The sequence below is a fragment of the Monodon monoceros genome, unplaced genomic scaffold (genome assembly GCF_005190385.1).
Source record: "Monodon monoceros isolate NGI ecotype Baffin Bay Population unplaced genomic scaffold, NGI_Narwhal_1 Super_Scaffold_9, whole genome shotgun sequence".
Classification (NCBI taxonomy): domain Eukaryota; kingdom Metazoa; phylum Chordata; class Mammalia; order Artiodactyla; family Monodontidae; genus Monodon; species Monodon monoceros.
Genome location: NW_021703786.1, coordinates 48,388,490 through 48,414,883, shown reverse-complemented (window position 1 = coordinate 48,414,883; position 26,394 = coordinate 48,388,490). Strand labels below are relative to the sequence as shown.

The 26,394-nt window shown below is 46.2% G+C and overlaps 4 protein-coding genes and 1 pseudogene across 16 annotated transcripts in view; 2 read left to right on the top strand and 3 right to left on the bottom strand.

The window, feature by feature from the left end:
- The window catches only part of CUNH17orf100 (chromosome unknown C17orf100 homolog), a 69,657-nt gene extending 63,786 nt beyond the window's left edge, over positions 1-5,871 (bottom strand). For all 7 annotated transcript variants that reach the window (XM_029210956.1, XM_029210960.1, XM_029210959.1 and 4 more), the window contains exon 1: positions 4,892-5,871. In XM_029210956.1, the coding sequence (XP_029066789.1) occupies positions 5,212-5,589 (378 nt within the window). In that variant the 5' untranslated portion in view covers positions 5,590-5,871 and the 3' untranslated portion in view covers positions 4,892-5,211. The remainder of the gene's footprint in view (positions 1-4,891) is intronic.
- A 120-nt stretch (positions 5,872-5,991) lies between these two features.
- MED31 (mediator complex subunit 31) lies at positions 5,992-12,765 on the top strand. Its single transcript, XM_029213288.1, has 4 exons — positions 5,992-6,074; positions 6,974-7,051; positions 7,522-7,618; positions 12,386-12,765. The coding sequence occupies exons 1-4, from the start codon at positions 6,047-6,049 to the stop codon at positions 12,576-12,578; spliced, it is 396 nt and encodes a 131-aa protein (XP_029069121.1). The 5' UTR covers positions 5,992-6,046; the 3' UTR covers positions 12,579-12,765.
- A 1,133-nt stretch (positions 12,766-13,898) lies between these two features.
- Positions 13,899-16,606, bottom strand: TXNDC17 (thioredoxin domain containing 17). Its single transcript, XM_029213287.1, has 4 exons — positions 16,405-16,606; positions 15,753-15,834; positions 15,250-15,325; positions 13,899-14,082 (listed from the first exon to the last, which is right to left on the bottom strand). The coding sequence occupies exons 1-4, from the start codon at positions 16,604-16,606 to the stop codon at positions 14,014-14,016; spliced, it is 429 nt and encodes a 142-aa protein (XP_029069120.1). The 3' UTR covers positions 13,899-14,013.
- Positions 16,607-16,927: 321 nt separating this feature from the next.
- KIAA0753 (KIAA0753 ortholog) overlaps positions 16,928-26,394 on the top strand; it is a 60,657-nt gene continuing 51,190 nt past the window's right edge. For 4 of the 7 annotated variants that reach the window (XR_003791932.1, XM_029211722.1, XM_029211718.1 and 1 more), the window contains exons 1-2: positions 18,741-21,165; positions 21,852-22,014. Coding sequence is in view for 6 of the 7 variants with exons in the window: in XM_029211722.1 (XP_029067555.1) it covers positions 21,919-22,014 (96 nt within the window). In the remaining variant the exon portion in view is untranslated. Of the gene's footprint in view, positions 16,992-17,225; positions 17,636-18,498; positions 18,585-18,740; positions 21,166-21,851; positions 22,015-26,394 lie in introns of those variants that run through there. The other 3 variants (XM_029211720.1, XM_029211721.1, XM_029211719.1) reach the window with 3 other exon arrangements.
- LOC114889008 lies at positions 24,678-26,280 on the bottom strand (annotated as a pseudogene).

Below are 26,394 nucleotides of genomic sequence, written 5' to 3'. Positions count from 1 at the left end.
TTTAAAGCTAATATGCTAACAATGTACTGTGGGATTTGTAACATGTATAAGTAAAATGTATGACAACAATAGCAAAAAAAGTCAAGAAAAACAGAAGTATACTCTTGTAAGATTCTTATACTATGGGTCAAGGAGTATAATATCATGTTAAGGTAGAATATGAAAAATCAAAAAATGTACATTAAACCCTCATGAAACTACTAAAATGAAAAAGAGTAAATATGCCAACAAAGGAGATGAAATGGAATAATTAAAAGTACTAAATTAGTCTTAAAAAAAAAAAAGGAGAAAAGGCAACAAAGACCAGAGGGAATAAATATAAAACAAACAGCTAGATGGTAGATTTAAACCCAGCCAGGTCAGTAATTACAGAAAATATAAATTGTCTAAATATCCCAAGTAAAAGGCAGAAATTATTAGGATAAAAAAGAAAAACCAACCAAGATCCAACTATAATACTAACAACAAATCTACTTTAAATAAAGACACAAATAGGTTGGAAAAAGATGCACCATCTTAACAATAATCAAAAGAAAGCCAGAGCAGCTCTATCGATATCAGATAGATTTCAGAGCAAAGGGCATTACCAGAGGTCAGGTTATTTCATAATGATAAAGGGGCCAATTTATCAAGAAGCCATGATGATGCTAAATGTTTCTGCACTTAATAACAGAGCTTCAAAATAATAATGTTTTTGGAGTCTCACATGAATGAGAGTGTTCTGTAGAATTCAGTATAAATGTTACTTCTGTCTCTCTTCCTTTTCTATTTTTAGTATGATCCACTATGCTCATTGTAAATTAAATTTAAGGACACTAGACCTACCTTCATTTGGTTATCAAAAGAAACCATCCTAGGAGGCAGTCAAAAGTGGTTGCTAGCACCTCTGCTCCTGGCCAAATTACTTTTGGCTTCTATGGACTTCAGTTTTTCCATCTGTACCATGAAGATCAACCGTTCGGAAAAAAAGTCTTTAAACGGTGAACTGTTTCTCCAGCCTAACAGTTTGTGGAACCCCCTACAGGCTGGGTCAAGTACCAGCTATGGTGGGATGGGAGCAGCGGTAAGAATGGAGGAACTGGAATCCTGGGAGATCTAGATGGGCCCTTGACCCAAATATCTTGCTGGTTGGGCTCCTGATTCTTTCCATGGCTCATGTGATCTGGGGAAAGAGTGTTGTAGTAATAGAATTCTTTCAAGTATTTTCAACACAGCTGACAGAAAATACATATGCTGAACTTTGTAAGCTGCCTTCAGTTTATATATAAATGAATGGATTATGAGAATGACAGGTGCTGACAGGTACTTCGTTTTTCCAAACTAACCTGGTTGGCAACAACTGAAGGCAGGTCACGGCTACTACCTAGATCAGTAAGTCTAACGGATTAGTAGATGGAGCCATGCGACGCCTTCTTGGCTGGGAATAGAGGGACAGCACTGCTCTTCTTCATTGCACGCACGTTGGGCTAGCGATTGTATACCATGTCACAGATACAAAAGCACCCGCACTCCTTTGGAGCTTCCAAGACAAAGTGGGAAGGATGATGACACACAGTATGGGTAGCACACACTTAGCAATATGCAGCAGGTACCTTAAAAATCATGACAGATATAAGCTCCTTTAACATACAGGATCATTTTAAAGCTGTGGAATCTGATATACAGTACATATGACAAGTGTCTTGTCACATCCTTTTTTTTCATGTCTCTTGTCTTTTTTGACACTTTCTTGTTCTGTGTATATCTCTTTGGATTTCAGTTTGGAAATACGAGTAAATGAAACTGGGAGGAAGAAACCTAGGTAAAAACCCTTCTTATGAAACAAGTGTAACAACAAAAAGAAAGAGCTACCAGAAGCCTATATCCTTCCAAGAGAATCAATCATCTAGAAACCAAGTCTTTGGCTTTTTCACAGTAACCTTCCAACCATTTTTCCAGGTATGACTAAGAAGGGGGTTAGGAGCACTTAATGCAGAAAGGTCTAGAAGGATATACACCAAGTTGCTGACATGAATTATTTCCAGAGGATGGAAATGGAAAGGGACACACTACTAAATTTTTCTTTACACATCTTGAATTATTTAATTTGTTACATTAAGCACCTATCGCTTTTGTAATAAAAACAATGATAAGGAACATTGTTAAAGAAAAGTAACTACTTTGTTCACTTAAAAAAACACTTAAGAGAGTGTATATAATGCATGTGGTCTGTCACATTAAAAAGAATGAGTAAGCTCACCAAAGACTAAAATTCCGAAGTCTAATTGTTACTCTACAGCAGAAGTTTTATGAGGCAGAAGTATTACGGTAGCCTCTGGGGTTTTCTAACGTTCCCCTGGCCTGAGCCCCTATCCGCCAGGGAGGCCCAGTGCACTCCCCCGTAATAAAATGAGGTAACGTGGTAATGACTGAGCACAGTGCCTGCCAACAGAGAGTACTCTACCTCACAAGGAGGTCCCACAAAATCAAGGTCTTTACATCTTGCTAGATGGGACGGCCTTTCCTCCTGCGATAAATATCAAACATTGTTGAAAGCAGGGATATAAGTTCTCCTCAAAAAGCCACATATCTCTCCCCTCTGACAGTTCCTGCCCTGACATTTGACAGAGACCACTACCTCTAAACCTTTTCCCATAGCAAATCTGTCATGAAGTGGGGTGCTTCCCCCAATGGACCATGCTCTAGCTTTCCAAACTGCTAGAATCTTCAGGGTTTTTCAATGTTGGTACTATTGGCACTTTGGGCCAAGTGATTCTTTGTCGTCGGGGATGGGGTGGCGGATGACCCTGCGCACTGTAGGATGTGTAGTATCATCCCTGGTCTCCACCCACTAGATGCCAGTAGCATCCAACCCCCACAGTTGTGACAACAATGCCTCCAGACATTGCTAAGTGTCCCCTGCGGGGAAAACTGCCACCAGTTGAGAACCACTGTTATATATCAGTTCAGTTGTTCAGCCATCCCACGAGAACCTGGGACACTGATATCCATATAACAACACCCCCCCCACACAAAACCCCCCAAAAAGTTGAACTTCTGAACCTTTAAGAACCCTCTTCCCAGAAGCAGTGTAATGTTGTCAGTGAAAGTCAAGCTTTCAGAAGCATTTGTCTCACATTTTAGTGCAAACTTTCTCCCTTATTGGTGGCTACCAAAGGGCTACAGGCAAGGACGAGTTAGGTAGGTCAAGCCAGACCCTGCGGGGGTGAGAGGGGGGAAGAGGTGTTTAGCCAGCTGGTGTTCCCTGATGAACAGGAGTTCTAATCCATTCACGGGCATAAAATGAGCGAGACAAACTGGCAGGTGATTGTCACTCAGTTCCCTGGCTTTAAATACCTTCTATGGACTGATGACCCTACATTTTATATTTCCAATCCTCACCTTTCTCATGGCAGCCAACCTCTTACAGTCAACTCCACTTGGGTATTTGATAGGCATCTGAAACTCAATACGGCCAAAATGGAACTGATTTCTCCTCCTAAACCGATCGTCCCCTAGTATTTCTCAGCCTAGTAAATGGCATCACCATACACCAAACTGCTCAAGCCAAAACTTAGAAGTCATCCTCGATTCTTCTATTCCTTTTTTTTTTTTTTTTTGCGGCACGCGGGCCTCTCACTGTTGTGGCCTCTCCCGTTGCGGAGCTCCACTTCTGCCACCCTAGTATAAGCCACTATCATCTCTTACTGGACCACGTTATTAGCTTCCTAACTAGTTCCTGTTTCCTCTCTGGTCCCCTACACATCACGGTTTCTCAACCTCACACTATTGACATTTTGGACTAAGTGTGTTAGTCCAAACGTAGTTCCCTTTGCTTGGGGGAGGGGGGCTGTCTTGGGCACTGTAGGATGCCTAGCAGCATCCCTGGTCTCCACTCACTAGATACCAGTAGCAACTGCCCCCCCCCCCATCGTGACAAACAAAAGAAAAGTCTCTAGACATTGCCAAATGTCTCTTGGTGGATAAAAATCACCCCTGAGAACCACTGTCCTACATCCTACACACAGGAACCAGGATATTTTTTAAATGCAAAATGCATCATGTCACTCCCCTGCTGAAAACCCTCCAGCGTCTTCCCACTGACCTTAGAATAAAACCCAAGCTCCTTATTGTGGCTTTCAAGACCCTCTATGAACTGGCCACTGCCTGCTTCTCTAACATCCTCTCTTCCATACAACACTCCCTCCCTAAGCTCCAGCCACACTGGTCTTTTTTCTGCTCCTTGAACAGTCCAAGCTTGCTCCCCTTCACCCCTTGGACTTGGCTGATTTCCTCTACCTAGAATGCACTCTCCCCAGACCTTTGCATGGCTCACTGTTCACTAAACAAGTCCCAGATCAAATGCTGCCTGACCATCCCATCTAAACAACCCCCTTACATTCTCTATCACATTACCTGTTTTATTTCCTTCATAGTGCTAATCACAATACAAAACTCTTGTTTTGCCATTTGTTGTCTGCCTTTTCACTAGAGTGTAAGCTCCCCAAGAGCCAGGACCCTATTCGCCTTGTTCACTGTTATAGCCCAAATGCTAAAATAACACCTGGTACAGAGTAGGTGCTCAATAAATATTCCTCCCCTGTACCTCCTCAAATCACAGGTCAGGTTTCCTTTCTAAGATTATGCTTGACTGGTGATGTAGTTTCACTTTGAGCTACATTTGGCCTATGTTAAAATGTGTGTGGCTCGGGCTACCATGCACAAGGGCTTGGCATAAAGAAAATAACAATTTTGAAACATAAACACAGGCCAACTAATTAAGGAAAGTCTGCTCCTTGCCCCTCAGGTTTGCTGCAGGCATATAATCATTCCACTGGTCACTTCAGTTTGCTCCTTGTCCCTAAATTTGAAGCAGCAAAGGTCGTTCAGGGGCTAAGAATCCAAAACTCACCTGCCTCAGAGGTTCAAACAGCCTCTTTGTCCATCATCTCAATATATACAATATATACGGCCCGAAAACTTTTTGTGCTGCCTTCAAGTTAAAGCAGTTCACTGGGTCAAAGGCAGGAAAGGATGGTCCAGGGTGCAGCAGGGTCAATGAATGTTGGCTGAGTCCTGAAACCGCAGCTTGGCTCTTAAATTGATTTGTGGTCTGCTTCCAGGAAACCAAAGATGATCGGTCCACCTGGCAGCAGGCTGGCTGTGAACTGGAGGCAATTCTGCCCTGGCCAAGGGCCATGGCCCTCTCGTGGCCCCGAGGAAGGAAGCATTTCATCGGGCCTTTTGTACATTTTGGCGAGCGGCCGGCTGCTCCCGCCGCGGCGGGCTCTCCACGCGGTGCAGAGACGTCTCCACTCGCAGAGACAAGGCCCTGACGCGGCGGGAGGCCGTCTCCGTGCGCTGCGAGGCGGTTTCCACGTGCTGGTAGGACACCTCGAAGACGCGAGGGGCCCGTTTCCCAGAGGGGGAGACGGAGCACCCCTCGCTGCGGCACTGGGTAGTCTCCACCTGCCGGGAAGACCTCCGCACCTCACGGGAGGTCGTCTCCACGCGGTGGGACGACGTCTCCACGCGGACCGTTGCCGTCTCCTCGGAGCGGGTGGCCTCAGCCCGGGGCGGAGAGGGCTTTCCCCCAAGCGGTGAGGCCATCTTACAGGGGTAACGGAACCAAGCGGGCCTCGCGAGGCCCCACTGCCCCACGCTCCTCGACGGGTTACGTCAGACGGTGAGGAGTGACATCACATGGCACTGTGACGCAGGCACAGCGGTAGCCGAGGATCCCATGACACAGCCACGTGCAGGAACAGTGGTCCTGGCGGGGGCTGGTGACGGCCCCTCTGAAACCCTGGGTTAGGCCCCGCGCTAGGTCAGCCCCCGAATCGCCCCCTAGCTTGTCAGGAGCCCGCGCGGGCGGAGGCGGGAACGGGCCGAGCCGGGGCGGGCCTGGAATGAGAGAAGCCGCCCGCCCCCGCGCGAGGCTCTGCCCGCCCCCCGCATCCCACACTGCACCGCGGCAGGAAGGGGGAGCCGCGGCTTCCGGCACCTCCCCCGCCACTCCCGGCGTTCGCGGTGTCGGGCTGCTGGCTGCTTAGTTCCTTTGCTGGTGATGGCAGCAGCTGTCGCTATGGAGACAGGTGAGTGGCGGTTCGAGCCGTGCGTTTTGGCAAGTAGAACTATCCTGGGCCCAGACACCTGCTCCCGCTTCCCCAGGTTCTCCTTCCAGGCCTAACTCCCCGCAAGGTGATTGTTCGGACCGGGAGGGGCGAGGGCTCTTCTAGCGTCTGCAAGGGCGACGGTAGTTTGGCCTTTTCAGAGTTTGTTTTGTTGGTGTATCCTTTCTCCTCACTTGTTATTCAGACACCGACCCCGGCGAGGGGTCGGCTTCCGGCGAGGCTAAAGGAGAGATTTCGGATCATAAACCGCTTCCTCGATTTGTTTTCTGCGTCTTAAATGAGCTTGCATAAGTTTAAAACATCGTCGACAAACTCGTGTATTATTTTGCAACTGACGCGTCTCACCGAAGCAAGCGTTCCCTGATCTTGCGTTCTCACCATGGTCTCTTTCAGCTTGCATTCTGAACTTTTCTTGATAGGTTTAGCGTTTGCTTTGTTTTTGCTTAGCTTAATCACTTAACAACTTGTAACACATTAAAATAAGGCGAGGCACAGTTACCGCAACTTACCACAACAGTGGTCAATGTTAAAATGTTAAAATCTCAACATAGTGGCTCACTAGTGATAAATGTTCTGCCCGGTGTGTGATCCTGTTTTCTTTGATAACTTGTCTTTAACGTTAGAGAATTCATTCATTCCTGATTAAACATTCCTTTTAATCAGGGCTTTGCTTTCCTTACACTTCTAAGGAAGGTTTTTCTCCTCCCTCGCCCAGTTTAGGAAAACCTTCACATGCCCTTCTTTATGTAGAAACGTATCTCATCATTAGTCAGGTTTCTTTACTGCTGTTTTCTTTCTACAAATCAGTATTGTATATGGTGACGTTTATTTTGGATGATTTTTGCTATCTTCTCTCCTAGATGATGCTGGAAATCGACTTCGGTTTCAGTTGGAGTTGGAATTTGTGCAGTGTTTAGCCAACCCAAATTACCTTAATTGTAAGTTGTTGAACACCTCATTGAATTGAGTAGCTATTTATAATTTCTGATAGAAGAGTTCCAATTCATAGTTGGCCCTTTGTATCCTCGGATTCAACTGCAGTTGGTTGAATCTTCCCATACAGAGGATGACAATACTGTCATTGTCATTGCACTATGTTATTTTATGTGAGACTTGAGCATCTGTGGGTTTTGGTGTCTGTGGGGTCTCTTAGAACCAGTCCCCTGTGGATTTGAGGGATGACTTTAGTATCTGCTTTTGTACATTCTCAATTGAACAGAATTATTGCTACACTTATATTGGTATATATATAATTGAGCAAACTGGGACTTCTGTTGTGAATTCAATGAGTGTCGGTGGTGGGGATGTTATGTAAGTAAATTCTTTATTTGTATGTTAGGAGTCACAAATCAGTAGTCCAAGGATTGATTTGCTCTACAGGTGTATTTTTTTTTTTTATGCCTTTCAGTTCTTGCCCAAAGAGGTTACTTCAAAGACAAAGCTTTTGTTAATTATCTTAAGTACTTGCTTTACTGGAAAGAACCAGAATATGCCAAGTATCTAAAGTAAGTTTAATTTTTATAGTCCTAAATATGTGTGTACTTTATTATACTCCAAAGCACTGATATTTAATAGACTTCTTAGTTTCACATTGGAAAAAATACAGTTTGAATCTCTGCACTTCTTTTAGTTGTCTCCATTTTAATACGAGACACACTGATCTCTAACTTAACTTGGATTATTTCAGTGATATACTCACCAGTATCCCTGCTTTCTCCCTGCCATCCCCCGCCCCCAAGCCAAACAAAGAAGAACCATTTTCTACACAGAAGCCGACTTGGTATCTTAAAAATAGAAATCACAACATTCCATTAGAACTCTTCAGTTGCTTCTCATTGCATGCAGAGGAAAATCTAGTCTCTTTTCTCGAGCTAAAGACCTGTATGATCTGGCCCTGTCTTGTCTGACCTTACCTTGTACCACTCACTCCGTCTCACCGGGTTTCTGACCCAAAGGAACCCACAGTCTATATATGCAATGACATAGCCATAGCCTGAACATGAAAGACCATAGAAGGGGGTACTTACTTGTAAGGAAGGTTTTCTGGAGGAGGTAGCCTTACCTGAGTCTTAGTAGCTGCTTATTTTATTTTATATATTTTACATAATAAATATATGTATTATTCAAGTTGTGCAATAGATGCTTTCTTTTTAAGGCTTATGAATTGCAAGGAGCATACTATAATCATGAACTTATTCCTTTTTTTTTCTGCTAATTTGCAGTAGTGCTATAGCTTACTTTTTTTTTTTTTTTAATATTTATTGATTCATTTGGCTGCACCAGGTCTTAGTTGTGGCATGCGGGATCTAGTTCTCTGACCAGGGATCGAACCCTGCATTGGGAGCGTGGAGTCTTAACCACTGGACTGCCAGGGAAGTCCCCGAACTTATTCCTTTTTAATGGTAAAAAAGAAACCGTGAATTCCCACCTGTGCTTTGTCTTAACTAGGTAGTCAAAAAGCAATGGTGAAACTTTTAGTCTTTTTTTTTCCTAAACAAACACAAGTTTGAGAGGAAAACGTTTCAAACTTGTACTCCCACTTTTCTGATCTGTGTCTCATAACAAGGAGGATGTATGAAGCCCACATCCTCCTGTAGCTTGCAGGACCCTTGGCACCCTTACTGGCCCTTTATAAAGAACAATTATTCATTTAATAATCCAGAGAAAAGACTTTTTTTTTATTAGATTGCAACATGTTATATGTATGTAGACTTAGAGACTCAGTGTTGGACACTGAGCCCTAGACACCATCAAGTTCAGTTTCACCCACAACATTGCTGAGATGGTCATCTACATGCTGGCTGGAGGTTTCCGGTGAGCCCATACTACTCCATTCAGGGGCAACCAATTCCATTGTTAGCTAGATGCTAGAAAGTTCTTCCTTGTATAATAATATGATATACCTCCATGTAACTTCAACCCATGTTGAGTTTTATCCCTGAATTAATCCAGAACCAATCTATGCCCTCTTGAGGAACAGCCATTCATATTTAAATTCAAGAGAGGTTGCAAATTAACCCCCATTTCATTTCTGCACAAGGTTTTCATTTAATAGTTGCCAACATTTGAAGATTAGAAAGTTTCATATTTTAATCCAGATTTCTAGCTACTCTCTAAAATTCTGGAGGATCTGGTAACCCCAGGTCTTTGTTCTCCCAGGTCAGCCACTTGCCAGAGCAGAGGAGCAGTTGCCTCTTCTAGACAGTTTCCACCATTTCACTAATAGCCACGACTTGCAACTATAATTTATCTCTTACACCTTTTTTTCTCACCTACCTTCAGCCATTTCTCATGTGCCTACCTTTGGATATTTTGCACTTATGCCTTATGTTTTTCAGCCAAGAGCTAAACACAGGCCTTCAGATGTCAAGGTACAGTGGACCAAATAGCTTTTTATTCTTCATATGGACATTATACTTCTATTTGTTCAGCTTAAGTTTACATTACCTTTTGCGGGGGCAGGGAATGAGGGGGCAAGGATTCATATTGTTGACTTGCTGGGAGCTTTATGTCAACTAAAATCTTTCAGTTCTTATTTTCATCAATGCTGTTAGTTTAGTTCTCCATTTATTTCTTATTTATTTTTAAAAAATCTAATTGCAGAACTTTCCTTTTGTACCTCTTCTATTTCATCTTGTTGGTTAATGCTATAATTGTAGCCTATTAACATATTTATAATTCCTTATTTTGTCATGTAATGTATTCTGAGCATTGACTCTACAAGTCCGATAAATGATCACTGTGTGTCTAAGTGCCAGTTACTAAATGCTACTTGAGGACCATTCTCTTGGTCGTCACATTAACTTATTTTACAGTTGAAGAAACTAAACCTTAAGGGAGTTTAAGTACCTTGTTTGAGGCCACTCAGCTGGAGAATGGCAGAGCTGGTTTCAAACCTAGGTCTTTTTAACTACCAACAATGTCCTCATGAAAAGGAAATAGCCAGGGTAGGTGTGAGTAGGGCTTTCCAGGCTTAGCTGCTGACAATTACAAGCAACTGTGAATCTTTGGAGTATAGGAAGCAAATCTGTAATAAGGACAACATGGTGTAGGGCCCTGCTACTCAATGTGGTTCTCAGACCAGCAACATTGGTATCACTTGGGAGCTTGTTAGGAATGCAGTCCTCAGGCTCCACCCCAGACTTCCTGAATCAGAGTCTGCATTTTAAGAAGTGATTCACGTGGGCTTCCCTGGTGGCGCAGTGGTTGCGAGTCCGCCTGCCGATGTAGGGGATGCGGGTTCGTGCCCCGGTCCATGGAGGATCCCACATGCCGCGGAACAGCTGGGCGCATGAGCCATGGCCGCTCAGGCTGCGTGTCCGGAGCCTGTGCGCCGCAACGGGCGAGGCCACAACAGTGAGAGGCCCGCGAACCCCCCCCTCAAAAAAAAGTGATTCATGTGTGCATTAAAATTTGAGAAGCACTGCTGTAGTGTACTGTCCCCAAACTTTAGTCATTTGAATACCACTTGTACAATTTTGGCTCTATCTGTGTACTCCCTATAAGACTCACTGTTTTTTAATTGACTCATTTAAATTTTATGTCTTTTCTATTTGAAATAATTTTACTTAAAAACAAATGGAAAAACAGTAAGAAGAATTCCTGTATATTCTTCCCCCAGATATTCTAAGTGCAAACTTCTTATATAATCATAGTACAGTGATCAGAATCAGAACATTAACATTGATGTATCATCTGATCTTGTTATCTAACCAGCAGACCTCACTCACGTTTTGCCAGCTGTCTCACTAATGTCCTGTGTCTGGGGCAGTGTCCAGTCTAGGCTCAGATGCTGCATTTTGTTGTCATGTCTTAGTCTCCATTAATCTGAGTTCATCAGTCTTCTTTTTTTTTCCCCCCATAAGTGTGACACGGAAGTGATGTTACATCCTTCTTGGTATATCAGGAGTCATAGGATGTCAATTTGTCCCTCTACTGGTGATATTAATTTTGGTCACTTGGTTGAGGTGGTGGCTGCCAGTTTTCTCTGTATCAAGTTACTATTTTTCCTTTTGTATTTAATACATATTTTGTGAGGGAATACTTTGAGACTATGTAAATATCTTGTTTCATATTTCATTCTTTTACCTAACTTTAGCATCTAAGGAAGATACTTGCTTGAAACAATTTTTACTGTGGAGATTTTCTAATTCCATCATTCTTTATTCATTTATTAGTTGGCATTCAGTTGTAAGGAAGGAACATTTCCTTGTTCCTGATTTATTTATTCATTTAAAAAAGTTACATCAATATGGACTCTTGGATTCTTTATCTTGTGGGTTATAACTATGTATCTTCTTGATCCCAGATATAGCCAGTGGGAGCCCCTTCACATTGGCTCCTCAGTACTTTTGACGTATCCCTATAATTTTCTGAGCATTTTTCTTTCTGGCACTACATAATATTCCAGGCTCATCTTGTACTTTCCCTCTGTTAGCCTTAGAATCAGCCATGTCTCCAACCAGCCTTGGATAATTCTATATAAAACCCATGATCTGGGCACTCAGTGTGCTCATTGGTGTCACTGCTTGTAGGCCCTCTCAACACACAAAGCTAGAAATTGTGTGTGTGTATATAAATATCTATTTCTATATCTGTGTGTGTGTGTATATATATATGTATATATATATATATTAAAAGCCATGAGTTCATACTGATGTTTTCAATTCCAACTCAGTAACAAGATTCATTCTAGCCTTCCCCTTCCTTATCTGAAACTCTTTTTCTGAGAGCCAGAAATTTGGCTTTCTATATACAGCATATTTACTTACGTATTTGCTCAACCTTAGAGTATATGTACTTAATTTCAGAATTGTTATATCCCTATGGAAAACTAGAATACAATATTTGTGCTTAGTTCTTTCTGAGATTGACTCAGTTTTAAAATAAAAGTTGTCTTATTGTTTATGGAAAACCAGTAGGTATTAATTAAACACATAATTAATTTCTAAAATAAAAAGTGTTCGTGTTCCTCACCTTGGAAACCACCAGAAGAGAATAGCATGATTTGTCCCCCAATGTTGACTCCGTTTACCAGTTACTGTGTGGTCTTAGGCAAGTTATTTAATCTTTCTGAACTTAAGTTTTCTCACTTTTGAAAATTTTGCTGACTTTTGATGCATAAGCAGGAAAAAAAAGAACTGTACTACCAAAGTATACTAAATTAATGTTACAGAAATGGTAGGCTGCAAGATCGTGTTTAGGTGAGTAACTGAACTAGAGCGTGGTATTATTACATTATGTCGCTCATTAACTTATAAACTTAACTCCAGGTACCCTCAGTGTTTACACATGTTAGAACTGCTCCAATACGAACACTTCCGTAAGGAGCTGGTGAATGCTCAGTGTGCGAAATTTATTGATGAGCAGCAAATTCTGCACTGGCAGCACTATTCTCGGAAGCGGATGCGCCTTCAGCAAGCCCTGGTGGAGCAGCAACAGCAAAATAACACAGCGGGAAAATGAACAGTTGGATCCAGACCAGGCTCTTAAGACATGTATATATTGCTTTTGTACAGTGAAGACAAAAAAAGACTCTTCCTATGTACCTTTACTGTGGTTAGCACCTAAAACCGTTAGTGTGCTATTTAATTGAACTAACTTTTTCTTGTTAATAGATTATTTCTGTTAAACCAGAATTGTTTTACTTTGATTTCCCTGTGGCTTTGTAAGCTTTTATTAGTATTTAACACAGTCAGCTGAGTAAAAATAGAAATGTTAGGTGTTTCAGACCAGTTTAAGGCAGCCGGGGGCGAGGTAAGGGGAGGGCCACTGAATATCCCAAACTCTAAGCCGAGCTCTGTTTTCATGTACAGTGGGGCCTGGGACAAGTCTGTCTCCTGGAACCTTGCTGTCCCTCAGATCAGCTATCCTGCCCTTCATCTACAGAGTGAGAGGTGTGGAGTAAGTGACCTCTTTACGTCAGGCAGCAGGAACCGCATAAAGGTTCTTAAATTCTGCAGGGCAGGAGACATACCTGTATCGCCAGTTGCTTTGCAAGAGAGCTTTAAGGAAGAATCATTGGTATGTCACTGACCTGGTAATGGCAGGGAGAAGATTGGTGGTTAACTACTAATTGGACTCTTGGCCTTAAGACTAGAACAAAGGTGAGGAGCCTCAAATATTTGTGCTCATTTGGGAAAGCCGACCTTTATTTGGCAGATACCACAAACCAGGCACAATGTTAAGTGCTTAGTTGCATTATCCTTGGAACGATCCATGTTCATAAAGGAGGAAACTGAGGTTTAGACAGGTTAATGGTTACACAGCTAGTAAGTGATAATCCATGAGACTGACTCACAGGCTGGAGTCCTTCCCATCACTAGACTGACTCACAGGCTGGAGTCCTTCCCATCACTAGGTTATATGGTCTCTGACCTCTCTGCCACCCGCCTCATCCCAAGTAGTGAAGCATATTCAGACAGCTGTAACAAACCTGCCAGCATTAAGCAGAGGCTGGATTAGATGTGCTGTGCTTCCCTTCAGTGGTTAGGTTAAGTTCTACATTCTAAAGCCAAAGGAGTTTTAGGAATAACAGCTCTTTGTAAATTCGTGGAATTTAAGGTAAAAGATCCTAACTCCTTTAGAGATTTGGAAGCTGTCTACTGCACTATTAGGGGCTTTTAGGTATTTCTGTCATCTCCAATAATAGCTTCCTTTGTGCTATTACTGCCACTCCTGAAGAATTATTTTACCTATGGTAGCTTAAATATACCCATATATTAAAGCAAACTGAGGGTTCATGAGCATTTTAATAGCACTCTCTATTGTTTAGACATGTACCAATTTTTTTACATCATCATTTATTTACTTATTGCTAACATGAATTCAAAGCAAGTATGCACATTCTTTTATACTAGAGCAAATCAGGAAATAAAGACACAATTGCCATCATCAAATCTTAATCTTCAGAGAACAACATCTCCACGAGGTTGGCCTGAAGACACTCAGATTCTACCAGTTTTTGAGGCTGTAAGAGAACAACAGTCATATCTTAACCCACAGCTACAAAAATGTTATTAGGAGGGGAATGAGTTGTTCTACCTTGAATGACACAAGTCTTGGAACAGAGAAATTATGCTATTCAGAAACTATTAACTAGTTATAACAAGCTTTATGAAATAGTTAAGATATTTACCTTAAGGTGAATCATTAAAATACTTGGCTCCGTGGACTAAAACAGGAGACAGGAAGCCCGATGTCACCCCTTCCCTTTAACTCTTTAATTTAGAATCCCAGGGCCATGATTAAACTAGAGGACATGCCCTTTCTTTTCATCCAGAATTATGGATTAAGTCGAAAACAACTATTGATGCCACTGTTTTAAGGAATTGTATGTTAACCAACTTTCTTCAACAGTGCTTACAGAATTTTAAAATAAGGATGGCTTTTAAAAGGCATGAAAAGGGGCTTCCCTGGTGGCGCAGTGGTTAAGAATCCACCTGCCAATGCAGGGGACACAGGTTCGAGCCCTGGCCCGGGAAGATCCCACGTGCCACGGAGCAACTAAGCCTGTGCGCCACAACTACTGGGCCTGTGCGCCACGACTACTGAGCCCGCGTGCCAAGAGCTTGTGCTCCACAACGAGAAGCCACCGCAATGAGAAGCCTGCGCACTGCAACGAAGACTAGCCCCCGCTCACGGCAACTAGAGAAAGCCTGCACACAGCGACGAAGACCCAATGCAGCCAAAAATAAATTTAATTAATTAAAAAATAAATAAAAAAATAAAAGGCATGAAAGGGCTTCCCTGGTGGCGCAGTGGTTGAGAGTCCGCCTGCCGATGCAGGGGACACGGGTTCGTGCCCTGGTCTGGGAAGATCCCACATGCCGCGGAGCAGCTGGGCCCGTGAGCTATGGCCCCTGAGCCTGTGCGTCTGGACCCTGTGCTCCGCAACGGGAGAGGCCACAACAAAAAGAAAAAAGGCATGATAAAAACCCTAATATTTGCATTATTAATAACTTATTGGGATAGGCCATAGGGATGGACAGCCATGTGTATTTTGAATACATTCTGAAGAGCAATGTGATATTTGGGATGAAATGTCAAGATCTTTTCAAATTTGAATCCAGAACAAGTTAAAAGAGTTTTGATAGGGTGAACTGTATCCCCAACACAGTTAAAGAAAGATACTCACTGTTCCATATTTAAGTAGTGTAGGCACTGCAGTTAATTTCAACTTTTTCCTGAAGTCATTATTTGGCTCTTTCCAACTATTTCAGAAGGAGAAAGTGATCATGAAAAACATTTACTTGGTTTCTTACATTCTGCTTTGTATTTGATATATTCCCACTTTCAGTCTTTCAGTAATCATTGTTTTTGTTGTAAACATTTTAAAAACCTTGACGTCTACAACATATATTCTCCTGTGCAAAGTTTTCATTTAAGTGAATATATACTAAGATATAAAATAAATGTAAAGACAAGTTCTGAACTAACATCAGGCCAAATTATTGAATTACCCTTACCTAATACAAATGGCTGAACATTCGAATTTTTAATTCGTATTTAATATATTCTAATTGCTTGACTTATCCGACTGTATCTTAGAACTCAGAACCTGAATCACAAGACCCTTCCCGCCTAAATTTGCAAGAGTCTAGTGCATGTCTGGGAAATAGAGTACGCATTGCCACTTACTAAGGTTTTTCTCCTACTTGGCAGTAGATGAACACACATCCTTCACCAACATGCTTCAGCCCCTCTCGTACGACCGGTTCAGCTTTTTAAAAAGTTGATAGAAATAATTACCAACTTTACAATCAGGCACTGATGAACAGCGTCCCTCTCCCCTCCCCTCCCCTCCCCTCCGTCTTGGTAAGTACTCAGACTTTATCCTGCAGTTAACTGAGGAGATAAACGGAAGTCACGTGTTTTTTTCTGATTTTTTTGAGAGCCACTTTAAGGGTAAGGACCCACTTTCAGTCCTGATTTGTCCCCAGGCCACAGCGCCCAGAACAATGAAAGACAAATATTTGCTGACTTACCATAAGGAGACCAATTCACGTCTCCTGTAAGACACTAATCACTAATTGGGGAAGTGAAAAGTTCTAATGGACTAGATTCCAAGATTACCGGGGTCGAATGGTAGAAGAGCACACTTGGCGGGGCGGGAAGGACTTAATAGGAGGAGAGTCGGGAACAGGGTAGGAAAAGGCAAGGTGAGAGCTCAGATCGCCCTGCGGGACTCCGGTAGCAAGACTCCCTCCGCTTCCTCTCCACCCCACTCTGGCCATAGCCTCGGCCTTCCTGCCACTTACTCTGGGCTGCAGCCCCCGAATCCCGGCCTCACCCTGCACGCAGTCGGGGCACCAGCTTTTGCCTTCGGCGTCCTTAGAACCAGAAAAATAGGCGAAAATGGTCTTGCCACTGTGCTGCTCCACCGCCTGCATGAACTCCTCGTAGCCGTACACGCTCACCTCTTCGTAGCGGGCCATCGGGAGAGCGTGCCTCGGGCAGCTGGAGGTGTCTTGGGCCGCTGGGAGGAGCTCCATGCGAGGTGGGGCGAAGCTGTTTCCGGGTGGGCGGGGAGCTGGGCAGGGCCTGAGAAAGCAAGCCCGGCTCTGAGGTGCTACGGGAGCCTCTGACGGCCAAAACCCCTCTGCACCGTCTTTCTATTCTCTTTTCTCAGGTCTCTCAGTGCTGACTGCACCCCGAAACCCCGGCTTTTGCCCCTGTCTGGTCCCGGCCCCAGCCCATGTGCAGTGGCTGCAAAACCTGCCGCCACGCAGCCCCTGGACCCTTAGGTGGCTCCGGAGCCTTAACGGCTCCCAACCCGCCCTGCGCCCGTTGCCATGGCGACTGGGCGAGCGGCCGGAAGGGAGGCCTAGTTGCGGCCCCCAGCCCGCTTTCTGGTAGGCGCGCCGCGCCCCAGACCAGGTGGGCTCTGGCCAGAGCTGGGGGGATTGTGGGAAGCCGCGTTAGGAGTCATGGATCTGCGGGAGAGGAGACTTTGACCCAGCGCAGATCCTGCCGCTCGTCGGGCCTAATTACCTTTTCTCCTGCCGAGGCTTTAGTGGGGCCCCGGGACCGGGGGGCGGGCGTCCGGGACTGGGCGGGGGTAGGGGGCTGGGAGGGAGGAAGGCTCAGAGGGCTAGAGCTGAGTGTGTGAGTGCGTGTGTGGAGCCTCTCTGGGAGCGGGCGCTGAGACAGAAAGTGCCGCGGGGTTGCGTTGGGAAGGCGGGAGTCGCCCTGGAGCGATGAGTGGGGCGGCTGGCCCAGGGGTCTTGCCGGGGCTGCGCAGGGGCGAGCTAGCGGCGAAGACGCCGGGCCGCTGCGTGGGGCCCAGCAGGTCCGGGCGCGGAGTCCGGCGGCCGTGGGAGAAGAGACGGGGTGCAGGGACGTCCCGAGGCCGTGGAGGGAGGCGCCGGGCGAGGTCCTCGGTGCGGGAGACGCGCTGTGTGAGTGCGGAAAGGCTGCAGGACTGTCGGCGGCCATGGGGGAGGAGACCTGCAGCGGGGACAGCCCAGGCCGCCGGGGCGAACAAGCCTGCGGGGACACCTGGCACGGCAGTCTCGATGGAGGTAGCAAGGGACCTTGGGACTGTGTGGGTGAACGGGGCAGTGGGGGAACCCCAGGTGGTGGGGCCTGTCGGCTCTGTGTGGGTGACTGGCACTGGGGAGGAGGAGGAGACGGCTTATAGGAGCCCCCGAGGCTGTGAGAGAAAAGGTCGTCCGGGATCTACGGGGCATGAGAGCATTCTGGAACTGTGGTTGAAGGTGCAAGCTATGAGGGCAGCTTCAGGATGTGGGGAAGGAAGCAGAGTCGAGCTCCATCCCGTGTCTGCAGGAGAAGGGCCGGTTGAAAGGGGGGTTCCTGGCCGGGCTTCGTGGGTAGAGACCAGCTGTGGTGGTCTCACCGGACCATGGGTGAAAGGACAGGACAGGCCAGTCCCCCGGGCCGCAGGAGTAGCCATAGCTCCGGACCTAGGGGCAGGCTGTGAGAGGGCCTCAGATTTGTGTGGACAAGGCCAGGCTGTGAGGATGCCACCTGTGGCTGTGTCTGGGACTCTGGAGGCAAGTTCTGGGATTGCCCCACACCCGCGGGGGAGAAGACAAGCCGTGGCGGTGCCTGGGCCCGTGGAGGGGATAGGCTATGGGGTTGCCCCGGGCTCTTGGGGAAAAGGGTCGACTGGGGGGGTTCCCGGGGCCACTGTGGGGTGGCCTGAGGCTGTGGAGGTACCCAGAGCTGTGGAGGGAGAGCCAGGCGGCAGGGCTGCTCCAGGTCTGCGGGGGAGGGAGCAGGCAGCGCAGGCGCCTGTGTGTGGGGATACCCCAGGCTTAGGGGGAAGGGGGCGGACCGCAGGGGTGCCCAGAGCTGCGCGGGAGGAAACTCCCTCTGTGGGTGCCCCAGCCGCGTGGCGGAGGAGACAAGCCGTGGAGGAGACAGACGCCGGGCGTCTCCCTGGCCTGTGGGGCACGGGACAGCCCATAGGGGTGCCTTGTGCGACTGGAGCAGGAACGAGATGTCGGGGTGAGCCAGGATTCGGGGAGAGGGGGCAGACTGTGTGGGTGGAGACAGGCTCTGGGGGCGACTTCGGGTCCCGGGAAGCTGCACAGCCTGCAGAGGTGTCTGGTCCTGATGAGCAGGAGGCAGGTCCTGGGGGCGCTCCAGGCCTGTGGGACATAGGACAGGCTATGGGAGTACCTAGGGCTCTGGGGCCAGAGACAGGCTGTGGGAGTGTCTGGGGTCTGTGGGGAACGGAACAGCCTGTGAGGGTGTCCCAGGCTCCGATGGTAGCGGGAGCTGTGGGAGAATGGACCATCGGCGGTGGTGTCCCAGGCCTGTGGGCTAGGCAGCAGGCTCTGGGGGCGCCCCCGGCTGATGCAGTGACGGGGGCTGTTGGGGAGGAGACCTGCGGTGGGAATGTCTTGAGTTTGTGGGAGAGGAGGCGGGCTCTGGGGGGGCAAGAGGCTCCGGTGCCTTCAGCTTTAGGGGGACCCGGGTCTGTGGATCAGGAGGCTGGCTGTGGGGATGCCTCATGTTTCTGCATGAGAAGACAGGCCGCGGGGCTGTCTGAGGCAGTGGGGTCGCCAGAGGCAGCAGGTGTGTCCAAGCACAGGAGTGCCCCAGCAGGGGCGCCCACAGCTGTGTGTACGTCTGGGTCTGGAAGCGTACCTGCCAGGGTGCCTGCCGCTGTGTGGGTGTCTGGCTCCGTGTGTCAGGAAGGCGGCTCCAGGGATGACTTGAACCTGTGGGGAGAGGTTCGTACTACCAGGATACCCTTGGCTTCAGGGGTACCTATGGCTCCCCAGGAGCTGTGGTCTGTGGGAGAGGATACTGGTTGTAAGGCTTCCCCAGGATCATGGGGAAGGAGACAGAGTGCTAGGGTTCCTGTGGCTGCTGAGGTGCCCATGGCTTCTCGGGTACCTGGTCCCCTGGGGGTGGAGACTGGCCCTGGGGGTTTCTCACGCTTGCCAGGGAGGGGACAGACTGCAGGAGTACTTCTGACCGCAGGGGTGTCCACAGCTGCTGGGGCCCCTGGACCGCTGGTGGGTGATGCCAGCTCTGGAGGTGGCTCAGGGGTGTGGAGAAGGAGACAGGCGACTGAGGTGCCCACTGCTGCCAGGGCTTCAGGACCTGGGAACGGGGAGACTGACTCTGAAGGCGTTGCAGGCCTATGGAGAAGGAGAGCCGATGGAGCTGTCCCTGGGGCTGTGAGGGTACCTCTGTCTTTGGGGGTGCTTGCAGCTGTAGGAGTTCCCACGGCGGGGCGCCGGCCTGCCGCAGTGTGGGTGACTGGGTCTGCAGGAGAAGATCCCAGTATGGCTGTCTCCAGCTTCACGGCGGGGGGGAGGCCGTCCACAGAGGGCCCCGGGGCTCCAGGGTGGGAGACAGGAGGTAGAAGTGTCCTGGGGCTGCCAGGGGGGGTGTCTTACACCTGTGGGCGTGGGACCAGGTTATGGAGCTGCCCAAGGTCTGCAGGGGAAGAGCCGGACTCTGAGAACGTGCCAGGGGTGTCCAGGACAGGCACGGCTTGGGAGGTGAATGAAGCCGAGGAAGTGCCCCCGGTTTCAAGGGAGGAGACAGGCATTGGCCACTTGAGAGATCATGCACAGCAGGGTGGGAGGAGACAGGCTGCAGGAGGGTCTAGAATCAGAGGGAAGGGGAACAATTTGGGAGGAAATTGTGAGGGGGAGGACAGATTGAGGGGTGCATTCCAGTAGTATATATAGGGAACAAGTTGGGGGACCCTGGGGCTCTTTGGGAGGGAACAGGTTGGGGGGAGATTTGTCCTGGGTTATGGATGAAGGCACAGGCCGTAAGGCTGTCTCAGGATGGGGGAGAGAGATACTTCCTGGAGATGCCTCACCGTATATGGGATAGCACATTGGGAGGTTTTCTGGCACAATGGGAAAGGGACAGGTTGCAAGGAGAGGGGTGTCCCAGGACTTTGTATAGGGGAACGGTTCGGGGTGGGTGTCCCTGGACTTTGTGTGTGTATGTGCTTGTGTGTGTGTGTAGCATCACTCGAGGTATCCTGGAATTGTGGGGATCACCTAGTTTCTTCCTGTTGGAGAATGGACTGTTAGGCCTTTGGCATCCAGGGGGAAAGTACTGACCACGTACAAGCCACAGATGCCCAGGCCCCAATTCTGCAGGCTCCTTCATTCTGCGGCTCCGGCCCCTGGACTGTGGTGATGTCAAGCCAGTTGGGATTGCCTCACTCGGGTGCTTCCTCCCATCTCCGCTTTTGATCATGTCTCTACAGCCTTAGAAATAAGGAATCTTTATATTTCTACAGATGTGTCAGTCTTTAAGCAAATCCAGTCTGCAATCCTTGAGTTTATTCAAAAGCTTAAATTAGGGATCTTTAAAAAAACCTGAATTTCCCAGTTGAGTTCCTATGGGATTCTTTGAGAGGGCAAGCTCCCCCATGCAGTTAACACTAGTCAGTTTATGGAAAATCTGCTTAATTCGACAAATGTTGAGTTAAATTGTCCACTATGCTCAAAGCACTGTTGTGGGGAATCTCAGAGAAGAGCAAGACAAGGCCCTAACCCTCCAGGAACCTTGTCTAGCTGGGAAGATGAGACAGATACCTGTGAAATAGGTAAATAACGACATGAGCAAGTGTGTGAGTGCAGGGGCAGTAGTGTCTATAAGGAGGCATTCAGAATAGGGAGAGGCACTGATGCCTGTGTAGTTTACAAAACGGTCTTATCTGTTAGACACTGTATGTGAATATAGGGTGGGGGGAGTTTGGGGGAAATTGAAGATGTACGGAGGTCATTCAGCTAGTTAATGGCAGTTCCTGGCGTCAGTCTAGGTACTCCGATGCCACAGGTTTACTTAGAGTCATTCAGAGTTATGTCCTTTTGAGCTACCTAGAAGAGTGAAGTGTACTGCTTTTTGGTTAGTAGTTAGGATTTATTAACGTAGGCTGTATATCCGTAAAACTTCCTTGCGGGAAAGTGCTTGTTTACCATAGCAGAGCTCTGTTTTTGGAATAACGTTTTATCGGTGACCTTTGAGATGTGAAATTTGGAATGAAAAGGGCTCAAGAGATAGTCATTAAGCTAGTGTGTCCCCTATTTGCTTGGAAGGTAGAATTTCAAAAGTGTAGTTGCTTTAGCAAGTGGAAGATACTGTTGTATACCTGTCCTTAAGCATTCACTCTGTAGTATGAGGTGGCTGGGGGCTACTACTATATTGTTATATGAGCATGGCACTGTGTTTTACTTACTCTTTCCTTTCGTTTGAATGCAGTTGGTCTGAAAGTACTTTCTTTTATTTTAGGCAATGATTTTAGGAGAGAACTGTTGGCTGATGACTGAGCTTTCACTATTGTACTACACTTTCTGACATGATGGGATCAGGCAGACCAGCCTCAACCTGTGTTCATCTAGCATCTAGTGTCCAACTGGATGGGAGGAGTGGCCCCAGGAAACTTCAGACCCAGGTAGTTTCGTTTTATTTTTCTCTTCAGAGTTTTGTTATGAAACATTTCAGACAAAGAAAAGGGCAATGAACACGTTTTAAATCACCTTTTAGATTTAACCATTATCACACCTAAGAAAATGGACAAAAAATAATTCCCTAATATTATCTAAGAACCAGTCTTTATTCAGCTTCACCCAGTTGTCCCCAAAATGTCTTTTCCCCCAGCATTGTATTTACACAAATCTTCAAACATAAAACAAACAGAATTTTACAGTGAACCTGTAGATTCCATTACTATTTCACGTGTTTGTTCCATTGCATATCTATCCTTCAGTCTATCCCTCTAGAATCCATTCATCAATCCCTCATACTTTTGGACTCAGATCAAAATAAATTTCAGGGGCTTCTCTGGTGGCACAGTGGATAAGAATCTGCCTGCCAAGGCAGAGGACATGGGTTCAGCCCTGGTCCAGGAAGATCCCGCATGCCACGGAGCAACTAAGCCTGTGCGCCACAACTACTGAGCCTGCACTCTAGAGCCCGTGAGCCACAACTACTGAGCCCGTGTGCCACAACTGCTGAAGCCCACATGCCTAGAGCTCGTGCTTCTCAACAAGAGAAGCCACCGCAACGAGAAGCCTGCGCACTGCAACGAAGAGTAGCCCCCGCTCGCCACAACTAGAGAAAGCCCGCGCGCAGCAACGAACACCCAACACAGCCAAAAATAAATAAATAAGATAAAAATAAAATAAATAAATAAATTGCAGACTCTGAGTACCCTGAGTACTTGAGCATGCGTATCATACACTAGAATTCATTCTTTTTTAAAGATTTTTTTTTTTTTTGATGTGGATCATTTTTAAATGGTCTGTATTGAATTTGTTACAATATTGCTTCTGTGCTGTGCTTTAGTTTTTCGGCCCGAGGCATGTGGGATCTTAGCTCCCCGACCAGGGATTGAACCTATACCCCCTGCATTGGAAGGCAAAGTCTTAATCACTGGACCGCCAGGGAAGTCCCCTAGAATTCATCCTTTGTTTACCATTTTTTTCTTTTGATGTACATTTTACGTCTGCAACAAATACACTGAAATGTATACATCTTGTCACATTTGCTGAGTTTTGACAAGTGTATACACAGGTATAACCCATGTATAATACCACTATCAAGATACAGATCATTTACATTACCCCAGAAAGTTCTCTCATGCCCCTTCCTTGTCAGTCCCACCCCGGCCCTCCACAGGCAACCACTATTCTGATTTTTTTTCAACATAGATTAGTTTTGTTTGTTCTAGAGCTTCATGTAAGCAGAGTCATATAGTGTGTACTCTTTTGTGTGAGGCTTCTTTCACTGGGTATGATGTTTCTGAGATTTGGTGTAATATTTCTGAGATTCATTCACCTTGCTGCATGTATCAGTAGTTCGTTACTTTTGAATACTGAGTAGTGTTCCATAGTAAATGTGTACCACTGTTTATTCATTCTCCAATTGATGGATACCTGGGCTGTTTGGGTCACTATGAATGAAGCTGCTATGAACATTCTTGTACAGATCTTTTTGTAAACATGTTTTCATTTCTCTTGGGCAAATACCTGGAAGTAAAATTGCTGGGTCATAGGGTAGGTGTATGTTTAGTTTTTTAACAAACCAACAGACCTTTTTCCGAAGTGGTTGTACCATTTTATTTTCCTACCAGTAATGAATGAGAGCTCCAGTTGCTCCACATCTTTGCCAGCATTTGCTGGTGTTTTTTAATTCTATATATTTTTTAATTACACCATTTTGGTGGGTGTATAGTAATATCTCAAAGAAAAACTTTTTTAAAATTTTGACATAATTTCAGACTGACAGAAAAGCTGCAAGAATAGTACGCAGAATTCCTGGATACTCTTCTCCCAGATTCCCCAAATGTTAACATTTTATTACATTTTCCCTCCCTCTCTCTCTCCCTCCTTCCTTTTTTTTCTCTCTCTCTGTCTCACTACACACACACACACACACACACACACACACACACACACACAATTCTAAACTGGTTAAGAGTAAGTTACAAACATGATGCCCTTTTGCCCCTAAGTACTTTTGCTTGTATAGTCATGGTACAGTGATCAAAATCAGGAAATTAACATCAAATGATGCTATCATGTAATCTACAGACCTCACTGAGATTTTGTTAGTTGTTCCAATAATGTCCTTCATAGTGAAAGAAAATCTAAGATCATGAGTTTCATTGTCATGTTTCTTTAGTTTCCTTTAATCTGAACGATTTTTGAGTCTTTGTATTTCATAACATTGACATTTTTGAAAACTACAGGCTTGTTATTTGAGGATTTCCTCTCATTTTGGGTTTGTCTGAAATTTTCTTATAATCACGTTCAGGTTATGCACTTGTGGTGGGAAAACCACCGAGGTGATGCTGAGTTCTTCTCAGTGCATCATATCAGGAGGTACACGCTGTCGATTTAGTCCCATTACTGACAATGTTAACTTTAATTATTTGATTAAGGTGGTGTCTGCCAAGTTTTCCATTGTGAAGTTACTCTTTTGCCTTTTGTAATTGGAAGTATCTGTCCTTGAGACTATGTTAATATCCTTTTATTCCCCAAACTTCATTTGCTAGTTTAGCATTCACTGATGATTTTTTTTTTTTTTTAATGGTGGGAGTATGGTTTATTAAGCTGTGCCTTAGTACAGGCGCTGGGGCTTGCTCATGGTGCTCTGAATGTACAAAGCCCGAACGTTCTGCCAGTTCTTCTTGAGCAGTGACACCAGGAAGCTGACAGCTAAGCGGGTGTTGTGCGCAGGCTCATCATCTATCATCTTCACGTGGCCAGCAGCCGCCGCCAGACGGGAACTTGACTGCGGACTGCACTTCATCAGCTTTGGCTACCACGTTCTCATTGTGGGTCAGCAAGGAAGGGAACTTGCCAGCCTTATTCAGGCCTGGGCCCAGGATTCGTGGGATCTGCTTGATCATAGATTCTGAAGCCAAAAAGGCATCATACTTCTTGGCCAGCTTCTTGACCAGTTTCTTATTCTTGCTGAGTTTCTTCAGGGCCTGGGTGTCCACGCGGGGGATATCCACAGCCTTGGCCTCATCACAGTGCTGCTGGTCCCCCAGAACACATACGGAAAACTTGGGGCGGGGAGTGGACTTAAGCCTGACGGTGCCTGAGAAGCGTTTGTCCTGAGAGTCATAGTTCTTCAGGCTGATCTGAAGCTCCACCGTCTCCAAAAACTTCCGGCGTCTGTGCTGGTTCTCGTGCAGGACTTCCTGCACCACCTCGTAGAGGGAGTCTCGGGAGACTTTGCTGCTTATGGCCCCTCGCGCCGCGATAACCGGAAAAGAGCTCATGGATGATTTTTGCCTGAATCAATTTTTTATTATGATGTGGTGGTGACTTTTTTATTTATTTGTATCAGAGCAGACTTTGAGAGTGTTACTGAATTCAGTATGATATTCAAATGGTCTCTGGGGCCTCCCTGGTGGCGCAGTGGTTGAGAGTCGGCCTGCCGATGCAGGGGACATGGGTTCATGACCCGGTCTGGGAAGATCCCACATGCCGCAGAGCGGTTGGGCCCGTGAGCCATGGCCGCTGAGTCTGCGTGTCCGGAACCTGTGCTCCGCAGCGGGAGAGGCCACAACAGAGAGAGGCCCGCGTGCCGAAAAAAAAAAAAAAAAGAAAGGGTTTCTGATTTGGCCAGTGAAATGAGAGTCACTTCAAGCTGATTCTAGTGTCCCTTTCACGTTTCCATCAATCTTCGACCACTTTTTGCTATAAAAAGATATTCCAGGCTCAGCATAATTTTTCCCTGTCCCAGCCCTAGAATCAGCCATTTATCAAAGGAGACTTCATCCCTTTGGTGGAGAATGGATTTTAGGAATCAGTATCCAGGTACTAGATGTGCTCATTGGTTCTCGGATGTCAGTGTTTCTCTTATATGCCCTCCCAGAGGACATAATTGGGAAATAGATATATATACTTGTGTGCCTGTACACACATTTGTATGCAGATCTGCACTTCTTCCTTCCTTCTCCCCTCCTCTGTCTTACTCCATTCTTTCCTCCCTTTCCGTGTGTCTGTTTGTCTATCTGCCTATCAGTCTATATTAAACCCATGAGTTCACACAGGTATCTCCAGTCCAATCCAACACTTCCCATTTGTAACTCCCGTATTCAACAGTGTGAAACCAGTCTCCAGTTATCCACAGTATGCGTATTCATTTGCTCAATCCTAGAATGTACAGAACTGTTTGAGAATTGCAATCCATGCCTCTGCAAAAAAAGAACCCTACAAATTAGAGTTCAGTATTTGTTTAGAGAACTTTTTGTCTTTAGCCTGAGGGCATATAGTCCAAATGCTATGTTCAAAAGTTAATTGGGTTGATTTTTTTC

Excerpts from the sequence above, each read along its gene's own strand:
- MED31 (XM_029213288.1), top strand. The coding sequence starts at position 6,047 with ATGGCAGCAGCTGTCGCTATGGAGACAG. Across the intron at positions 7,052-7,521 it reads CAACCCAAATTACCTTAATT|TTCTTGCCCAAAGAGGTTAC; the intron begins GTAAGTTGTTGA and ends TATGCCTTTCAG. Across the intron at positions 7,619-12,385 it reads GAATATGCCAAGTATCTAAA|GTACCCTCAGTGTTTACACA; the intron begins GTAAGTTTAATT and ends ACTTAACTCCAG.
- TXNDC17 (XM_029213287.1), bottom strand. The coding sequence starts at position 16,606 with ATGGAGCTCCTCCCAGCGGCCCAAGACACCTCCAGCTGCCCGAGGCAC. Across the intron at positions 15,835-16,404 it reads GTGCCCCGACTGCGTGCAGG|CTGAACCGGTCGTACGAGAG; the intron begins GTGAGGCCGGGA and ends CTTTTTAAAAAG. Across the intron at positions 14,083-15,249 it reads CACTACTTAAATATGGAACA|CCTCAAAAACTGGTAGAATC; the intron begins GTGAGTATCTTT and ends GTTCTCTTACAG.